The sequence below is a fragment of the Pocillopora verrucosa genome, chromosome 10 (assembly GCF_036669915.1).
Source record: "Pocillopora verrucosa isolate sample1 chromosome 10, ASM3666991v2, whole genome shotgun sequence".
Lineage (NCBI taxonomy): Eukaryota > Metazoa > Cnidaria > Anthozoa > Scleractinia > Pocilloporidae > Pocillopora > Pocillopora verrucosa.
The window spans coordinates 3,844,488-3,853,897 of record NC_089321.1 but is presented as its reverse complement, the minus strand read 5'-3'; the positions used below and the strand labels follow the sequence as shown (position 1 = coordinate 3,853,897).

Sequence of the window (9,410 nt, the reverse complement as noted above, 5' to 3'; positions counted from 1 at the left end):
GTCTGTCTGGAATTTGAGTATGTCTACTTTTCGGCCATGTTTTCGTCTCGCTCGGTGGGGGACTTGGAAGAATATGTCTGCACAGCTCCGCGGCTTGCGCTTGCGAAGCTGCAACCAACAACACTTAAAAAAAAAGGAAAACACAGATTGAACCCCGTAAAATGCATTATTAGCTAGCACGCTGGGCCTTTGTTTGCGTAAGGGAGGCGCCCACTCGGCAAATCAGCAAGTATCTAAATCCACAAAGTTGTTTGGGACAAAATAATTTATTGGGGAAGTGAATATGGCGGAGCTTTACAGGCGTGCTTAATATCAGCGCCCATTCTTTTTCTGTATGCTTCTAGCCATAAACTCGACAAGTCGTCTACCTTGATGGTATTGTTTTGCTTGTACCACGTACACCGGAAGGGAACATTTCCGGTGTTGCGTAACTGGACCTTGGAAGATGAAAAGCCCTGGAATGCGGCCCAAATGTTGCTTTACAAGTAGTACAACAAATGCATTTGAAGACCCATGATGACTCAATATAAACACATCGTTGATTACTTATACTGGAAAAAGGGAAAAAATTGATTTAAGTATGCTAACTTGAGTTTGAGTTTCAATTGTGTGGAATTCGACATGTTATTTCTACTCTTGCATCTTGGCAAGTTTTACTCAATTCCTTTTTTTGGCTTTCATTATTCAAGATGCAATAGTGAGAATAAACAATTGCACTAGAAAAAGCAAAATTTCAAATTTCTTTGAATTTCCAAATTATAACAATTTGCTTTCGAATGAAAATTAGCGAAAACAAAGAGGCAAATTTAACGATCCGATTTTCCGAATTCTCCAGTCCCTGCAACAACAACAAAATACAAAAAACCACTAGTGCTTCATGACCACCAACAGCATAGGAAACTATTTCACAAGAATAACAGTTTGTTCTGCTCAGCGTGCAGCATCACCCACATCCCTGCATGATATGCTCTCCATTGTAACTCAGAGATACTTCAATTACAAGACTGCTTTTCACTTTCCAGAATACCTCTTAAAACTGGTTAAAATCAATGCCATTTTCTAAAGAACGAAAGGCAAATGAACAAAAACGAACTCTTGTAACATCCTCTGAATGTAACGACTTCATCAACAAAATCAAATCTCACGGGGCATACTAATGATATATATATTATGGGAAGATTTTTTTTTGGACTTTGCTTATTTTAAAAAAACTTATTTTGAAAATAAAACACCAATTCATCAAAATAATTAATTAGCAAATATTCTTCGAGTCCATTAGGTGTCAGTAACGAAAACACCAATGACTTTCCTAAATTTTTCTCCGACCTTGAGCAGGTGACATAATTGTAAAGACAAAAAGATTCAAATGCTCGAATAAAACTTTTATGCGATCCGGCGATAAACACGTTTTGTAAAAGTTTAAAGAATTTAATGAAATTCAAATATTCTCTTTGCAGCGCGAACCAGAAAATAGTCCTTTTGATTGAAAATGGCTTTTGAACCTTTTATGGCAAAGTGAACTAGTATCATCCTTGTCGGAAGTTTTTGTGAAAATGTCAGAGAATGCTGCAAAATAACATCACAGACCAATCATTGATTTCATGGCGAAGTGGTCAGTGCTCCCTCAATATTTTAGCGAGTAACATCCGTTAGAGACACGACAGCACTAATTACATTCCCTGACTTTTTCCGCAAATCTTTGCTCCTCTTTCTGTGACTTGTCAGAGATAATAGGAATGAATGCATGGCGACATCTTGTCCTAAACAACAACATGCTCCCTCGTCAACGGGGCGCCACAAAATTTAAGTTTGTCAAATATCGCTCTTCTTCAAATAGGAACACCTGCTCCCTGACACGAAGGTCTACGGAGAGGAAATAGGCGGTCAACTTTAGCGTAGGATTCGCGGGCAACTTTCCCATAGTTCTTACATCACGTCCCATTAAATTGCTTTATGAAAAATCCATGTTTTTTTTGTCACGGAATTTCTCTCAAACTTCCTTTCCTTTGATGAGCGCTTGTTTAGTTCCATTTGCAATTTAGCAAAGTAATTAACGAGGAGCTTTTCACGAAACGGAATTTATTATCACCACAAAGTTGCAAGAGTACTTTGGTCCGCCTGCGGCAATTAATGTTGTACTCGAAAACCACGCAGAACCAATAACTTAGTGTCGTGAACGTTTTAAAACACACTATTAAGAGAAAAAGCTCTTATCCTAAACGAAAATTTGTGGAATCGTAAAGTATAATGCGGAGCGCCACAAAAACGGAGAGAAAATTCTAATCCGCTTTTTAATCCAGCCAAGTACGTGCCGACGACTAAGGAGGAACAAACTAATGTAACCATTCGCGTGATGCTGGCTTTACAAAGATCACTTTACACAGGTCACTTTACACAAGTATCAAACAGCCCTTTCATAAATTATTATCATTTTCTTAACTCAAAATTAAAAACAACCTCCAGTTGCTAGGTTTAAGTTTGTTATTCTCTCAGGTGCCTTCGAGGCCGCTCGCCCTCAATTATCCCCTTCATGTCGCCGATATTGTCAGCGATCTCAAAATCACAAGAATTAATTAAAATTTTAGTGCTATATTTTAACAAAGGCTTTAACGCCTAGAAGGGGTTTTGAGGAATCACACCAGCCAACCCTGATTCTAGTTTGTCAAAAATGCGCTGTCTCAAAACACTGTCAAGCTGTTTCTAAGCGTCTTTATTTATTCTTCATTTTCAATAAAACTTCACTTCAGGCAATACCGTAATATGTACACTACATTTCATGTTTCACGCATTCGGCGCGTGTAAAATTTTTAAAAAACTCTGAACAATTTTGGGACTATAATTATTGTCATTATTAAGCTGCACTTCAGGGCAAACAAAAAAAAAGAAAGAAACCAAAAAACCAAAAAAACAAAAAAACGAAAAAAAGGCAAGCAATTTTAATGAGTTCACTGAATGGACTAATTTCTGAGACATTTTTAACTTTTGCGGTTTGACTTCCCTGTGTTAGAAAAAAATGCGAACTAAAACTTTATTTCTTAATTATACAGCGTACAATCGATGTATATATTTATATATATATATTCCTCACAGTCTTAATGAGTAAGAAATTAAAGGATTTGAACCGGCCAAAAACTGTAGAACATTCCGTCAAGGGAAACACGTTAAATAAATAACGATAAATAAATTTCTGGTTGAAACACAAAATGTCTTCGCGTTAGTTCATCCATTTGCGGCAATTCGGGGCACCGCAAAGGCATGGAATCTTGTTTTCTTCATCTTCAAAGTCGAACTTGTAGTCATACGTGAGCTGCAAAAGAAAACGATGAGTAAATAAACTTCACGCACAACGAAACATCTGAGGTACGAATCCAATTCATCTGGGAAACTCCTTTAAATATGAAATTTTTAAAGGAAACGTACGAAGTATAAAAATTTTTGTTTGGTTCAAATCACCCGTACATAATACTATCGAAAGTTCACTTATGATTCTGGGAAGCATTATCGTCGGTTTCAATACAGCGAAAAACCGCTAAGGAAACGTGACATACTTAAGTTTGTAAGGTACTTGAGGGAAATTGATGTCAAAGTCGGCGTAACCGTTGAAGATAGCTTTAATAGGCTATACTTATTTAAAGGCGTTTCCCAATTTGTTTATATTTTCAGTTCCAAAAGCACGATGACATGTTGAAGGAAAGCAAGAGCGATATTGAAACACTAACCACAATATTTCTCAAACTCGTGTGACACTCTTAATAATTAATACATTTTCAAAAATAAAATCTTTTGGCGAGTTAATCTTCGTTTTTCTATCAATGATATTTTTCAAAGTTTCTCAAAAGTGCTCACAATTTCAAATAAACCCAAAAGGAAAAAAATTAATCATCTTAAACTAGAAGCTTTTTCTCGTCAGTTTTTTCAAGTTTAACGGTAAATAGTGAATTCAACATCGACCTACACACCCGGACATGTAAAACAGCTGCACTCAAGTGAAGAGCTTCGAACAATGACCTTGTATAAAGTAGATATACCATCAACGAGATTACAACATTACCTCTTCTCCTTTTTCAACCTTCCTGTTGGAGATAATAATAATCTTTTGCTCCTTTTCAAACGTTACAACTTCAGCAACACAGTTTGGCTACGGGAAAAAACACAAAATACTGCCATGAGAAAAGCTGACTCAACACTTTCAAGTCAACTTAAGAAGTTTGCGTTTAATCATTTTCCGATCCTCGAATTAGGAATGTGTTAAACCTATCTTGGACATTTATGCCATAATTTGACGTTGTCTCATTTTCCAACAATATCTTACAGTGAGTGCAGTTTGGTGTTTCTCTCGCTAGCCGGAGAAATGACGTCAAAAAAGAGCCTTGGAGCGATTTTTCCGGTAACCAGAAATCAAGCGTAGTTTAATCCACACTGAAGTCCAAAAATCTTTGTCCGTTGCAGCTTTTTGCATTCAAGTATAATCCGCGTTCCTTTTCGGCTGAATCATACCTCTCGGAGATGTGCTACCTTAGCAAACTATAATGTCAGGGCTCATTCTACAAAGGCCACTTCAACTGAGTTCTAAACGACCAAGGCCAAAATGAACCCACAGCAAATCACAACCGAGGTTAAAATCTGACTGGTTGTTTTGTTTGTAGAGCACATTCTCACAGGTGCGCAAAAAGTTCGGTGCGGAGCAAAAAAATGATTCACACTGCTGGGGGTCGAGACGCCACAAGATCGTTAGTGATCTGAAATGATTAAATCTGTAAAATTCAGACAAACTTGTAACTTACCATACAGGAGTGGTTGATGTAACGTGCTGGTCCGCCGGCCATCGTGGCATCTATGACTGCGTCGGAGTCTATTCTGAACATATACACACCACGATTCTACAACAAATAGAGATGACAAACTGCTTAGTTTTGGTTCACAAGGATCTTTAACCCATATTCCTCAAGTTACATACTTGGAAAACACACTCGGAAAGAGAAAACTGTCTCAAAAATAGAGGTTTCCCTTCAGAGAAGTTAGCAGATAAAAAGTCTTAGGAAACGTGTTCATCTTTGACTCCTGAGACTGACTAGCATCTAATATCTCCTTACAGTTTCACCCCTGAATCGCACATCAAGGAAACATGGATAAAGGAATGATCATCCACTAAAGAAGCCCTCGATTGCTAAACAAATTTCTTTTTGTCAGCACCTGAGGAAATGTATAAAGAACAATAGGGAGAATTTGCATACCGATTTCAGGGTGTAAAGGGTTTAGAAGCACTTCGGTGATGATGTGACGTGCAACACGATGACGTCAAAAGCCGTCGTACACATAATAATAAAAAACATTACCTGCTTTTCGTAAATTTGCTCTCTTCTGTTTGCGACTTCGTTTCGAATAATAGAACCAATGTATTCGATCACCATGCTTCCCTGTCGAAGACAAACAACACTGTAATTAGTATCAAAGTTTGTACGAGAGATAGCTATGTCATCAGCTCTGATGGAAACAAAGATTTAACTAACCGCTTCCATGTCCTTGTTTGCAAACAGCCCTAAGCCCTGAAATAGGAAAAAATACCAACTCTAATTATCTGTGTGTCATTGTTAGATTTTAAGTGCAACCGCGTCAAAAGGGACCACTTAGAACCGATCATAACAGAGGCTCGCATGTTAAGATTCATCAGGAGTTCGAATAATTTTTGTCCATTCCGTAAATTTCGTCCTGGCCGTCTTCTTCAACCCTTTTACAAACTAGTAGGCAGCACTGCACGAACTTAAATAATAGAAACCTGTTTAAATCTCCTGTGCATTGCGTCTGACTATAGCAAACTTCCACATGGAGTTTTTACAAGGAGGGTAAATAGGCTTGCTTAGATTCAAATAGTAAATGCGATGTCTATTTTCGACCATTACACATAGTGTAAAGCAAGCAGAAGTATTCGCAAGGTGTGACAAAGGTGTTGTGCGGGCATTTTGCAGACGTTGCATGTACGAGAAAGTGGTGTACCTGAGGTTCACAGATTTAGTTCTTAATCTTAATTATTATTTGAAAACGATATATCTGTTAGGTGGATACATCATAAAAGAAAGGTTCCAACGTATATCGCGCTCACGACTATGGGACCGTTGCAATGTTTATATTTTTTTTACCGCAACAGTGAATCGTCGGTGAATATTTCTTACTTGAATATTCGACCTTCCCAGGAACACATTGGTTTTCCATTCTGTTTTAAGCTTGCGGTATTGTGTAGCCTTGGAGTAGACAAACTGTTTGAGGTACAATCCGGATGACTCTTCTGAGTTTCCTGCTCCACCAACAGTGGCCGCGGGCGACACTGCTGAACCAGAACTTGTGGCAGATCGAAGGGCACGTGCTCTGAAACGACAGAAATATATAAGATATCAACACACATATCTTTTCTTCTTCGAATCGTAAGGCCTCCAACTCCCAGAGGTAACTGACGCAGGGATCAGCTATTAACGTATCACAGAAAGAACAAGTTTAAAGTGATCTCAGAAATCTAGGATCGCTTCGGTTTGCTTCAATTCGCTCTGTGATTGGTCCACAAAAATTCACACCACATCCTCAACCAATCACATGCAAAACTAAAACCACCCGCGACTTAGTCGCCCGCGATTTCCCGCGCTTTCCCGCGCTTTAGGCCGCTGAGTTGTTTCTACTTTGAGTTCTTATTAGCTCTTAGAGCATTTTCCTTTCCTCTCCTCAAATTGGTCGTTATGATTAATTTGGTTTGGGTTTGATCGAAAAGCGCGCTTGGGAAAATACTGGCATGACCTAGAGTAAAATAATTAAGGTTTTAACCGCAGGAACCCTCTTGGTGTCCCGAGGTAGGTCCTTGTACCTTGCGCTCTTGAAGTGCGACTTCAGCAGGGGCTCGGATCTAGCACTGCCCGTGGGGTTTACCGCCAGCGGCAGCTCCATGATGGGTGACGGGCCATAACGCATGTTATATCCCTGCATTTGATCAACACCAGGCATCTAAAAACACGTGTATAAAAGTAAAACATGGTTAACAACAGTGAAAACTGTACTATACCGACAGTTTAGGGACTCTCGCTTGTGACCAACAGAATACATAAAAAAAAAAAAAGAAACAACAACTGCAATTCGAACCAATGCTACCTTCAACTGAAAGCCATACTCAATAACAGGATCATGAAAATGCTACTGGATACTAAATCATCTCAGGGTCTGGTCCCTTACGCTCCGTATTAAAATAATAAAAAATAAAAAAAAAAAAAGAAAGAAAAAAAACGAGGTAGACAATTAAGCTCCTCACCGACTCGATGATCCGCAGAACATACTGCTCCGACAAACCAAACAGATCCTAAAATGAGAGAGAAAGTCAGTGTTTTGAGTAACAGATAAGAGAAGGACCTCAAATTTGTATACATGAGTTCCACAGTCAAGAAAAATCGGACAGCAAGAGACATGACGATTTTACCCAATAATAAATCCCTTCTTAACTCACCTCTCCAGTGATGTACTGAGGGAACAGGTTCACTAAACCAGCTTCTTTCCTCATTTTCAAAATAGGAACAAGAATCTGCTGCCACACATCTGTTTAGAAAAAACAATGGAAAAAAGGTCTTATCATGTCAATATTTCAGATCGCCAGATATTTGAAATTAAGAAAACAGCAAATACTGTTTCATCATTGATATGTTTTTGCTAAGAGGGAAAAAAAACTATGCCCACTTGGTACCCTGTTAAGCCTTTAACTCCAGAAGTGATTACGATTTTAACATCTATACATTATCCAACCATCAGGAAATGAGAATACTCAAACTTATCAGGTAGAAGTTGTTGTCTTGATCTAACACCAAATCAGTTCTCCCTACTAATTATCAAGGAAATGTGTCGCAGCTTGAAGGGAGAATTAACAATCAGATCTTGGGAGTGAAAGGGTGTGGTGTAATGTTTTCAATTTACCTCTGGGTGTTTTTCCTCTGAACACCGGTTGCTCATTGTGTCCGTCGTCATCAACCCTGATGGTAAAACTTGGCGAACCTTCCGCGTCTTCAACCACACAGTGATATTTACAGCGGCGATTCACAGAGTGCATGCTCCAGTAGAAACGGATTGTTTTGAAACCAACCTGAGGCAACAAGTCTGAGTAAGTATTAAGCAAATAGCACTCTGACTAATGTTCGCAAATTAAATTGAAACAAGAATCGGACTAAAAATTGTTAAATAAACAGAGAGAAAAGAAAGGCGACGGGAATGCTGATAAATAACATATCACTTACCGGATACACGGCGTCTCTAGTGTGGAACGACTGTAGCTGATGAGGCAAAAGTTGTCCCAACGATTTCACCACCAAGCTTCCCACGCGTAATGTCTGTGGCTTGTCGCTGGTCTCTTGATTGTGACGTAACATACTAACAGGAAAAAGGACGCAGGTCAGAAGGCGAATAGGGTTGGAGGGGGAGGAGGGAGGAGGAAGGAAAGGGGGAAGGGAGGGGAGCAGGCAGCGTATTTAGATTAAGTTTTGTAAAACAAAACCACAAGAAATTACAACAGCTGATCAGAGCAAAGGAAACTAGAAAATAATCCTCTGATGACTCGACATGAACATACGAAAATTGCCTGAACCGCGGACAAACGTGAGCGACGAAGTTTGGCCACGGAAAGGCTAAGAACGAGGCGCAAGTTTTCTGGACCAATCACAAAGCTTAGTTAAATCAAACCAATGTAATCCGAGATTGCTGTTGACAATTTTTTACAGTAAAAGTGCCTATAAGTATTGGAACGATAACTACTCTTTCAAGAAGAGTATGAATACAAAGAATCTCACACGCTTCTTAACTTTACGAACATCCAGCCGAGTTTCGGCAACAAAATTTTGACCCAACAGTAATTCTTCAACTTAAAAAATCTGACTTGCTAGAAAACATTCATCTCGTTGAGCTTACCTGGCGATCTGTTGAATCTCGTCCCTGTTCACATAAACTTTTCTAAACACGGCATAGGTGGTGAGTACATGGTCTCCGAGCGATGCAGCTTCTGGTCTATGTTCATGACACAGCATGGTCTGGCAACAGGGAAATGAGCCAAATAAAGACACAATTTAACGCTGCTGTTGAGGATCTTTTGCTAAATTAACCACTATGTCATGTAAGAACCGACTCCTTTAACTGTTTAAGTTATTTAAAAGTCTGTGGAACCAACAAATCAATGAACTTTGTAACCACTCGCAAAATCCTACTTGGACATTCTAAGTACAGAACATACGCCTACCTTGTCCTTTAGGAACAAACAACCTTTAGAGATAGCACAACTGAAGTGATAATTGTTTGGGCAGCCGATCTTGGACAGGCCAATCTTCTGCTTACACGACACTGTAGCGCCTCTTTTGTAGCAAACTACACAATTCTGTTTAAAAAAGGAAATGTATTAG

General features: G+C 39.0%; 1 protein-coding gene across 3 annotated transcripts in view; it reads right to left on the bottom strand.

Moving 5' to 3' along the window:
* Positions 1-225: 225 nt before the first annotated feature.
* LOC131788412 (histone-lysine N-methyltransferase 2C) overlaps positions 226-9,410 on the bottom strand; it is a 38,709-nt gene continuing 29,524 nt past the window's right edge. For 2 of the 3 annotated variants that reach the window (XM_066173172.1, XM_066173173.1), the window contains exons 29-41: positions 9,251-9,385; positions 8,926-9,044; positions 8,259-8,391; positions 7,942-8,107; positions 7,481-7,569; positions 7,289-7,336; positions 6,851-6,987; positions 6,171-6,363; positions 5,511-5,546; positions 5,337-5,417; positions 4,785-4,880; positions 4,052-4,138; positions 226-3,307 (exon numbers count right to left, since the gene is read on the bottom strand). In XM_066173172.1, the coding sequence (XP_066029269.1) occupies positions 3,215-3,307; positions 4,052-4,138; positions 4,785-4,880; positions 5,337-5,417; positions 5,511-5,546; positions 6,171-6,363; positions 6,851-6,987; positions 7,289-7,336; positions 7,481-7,569; positions 7,942-8,107; positions 8,259-8,391; positions 8,926-9,044; positions 9,251-9,385 (1,413 nt within the window). In that variant the 3' untranslated portion in view covers positions 226-3,214. The remainder of the gene's footprint in view (positions 3,308-4,051; positions 4,139-4,784; positions 4,881-5,336; positions 5,418-5,510; positions 5,547-6,170; positions 6,364-6,850; positions 6,988-7,288; positions 7,337-7,480; positions 7,570-7,941; positions 8,108-8,258; positions 8,392-8,925; positions 9,045-9,250; positions 9,386-9,410) is intronic. The other variant, XM_066173174.1, reaches the window with a different exon arrangement.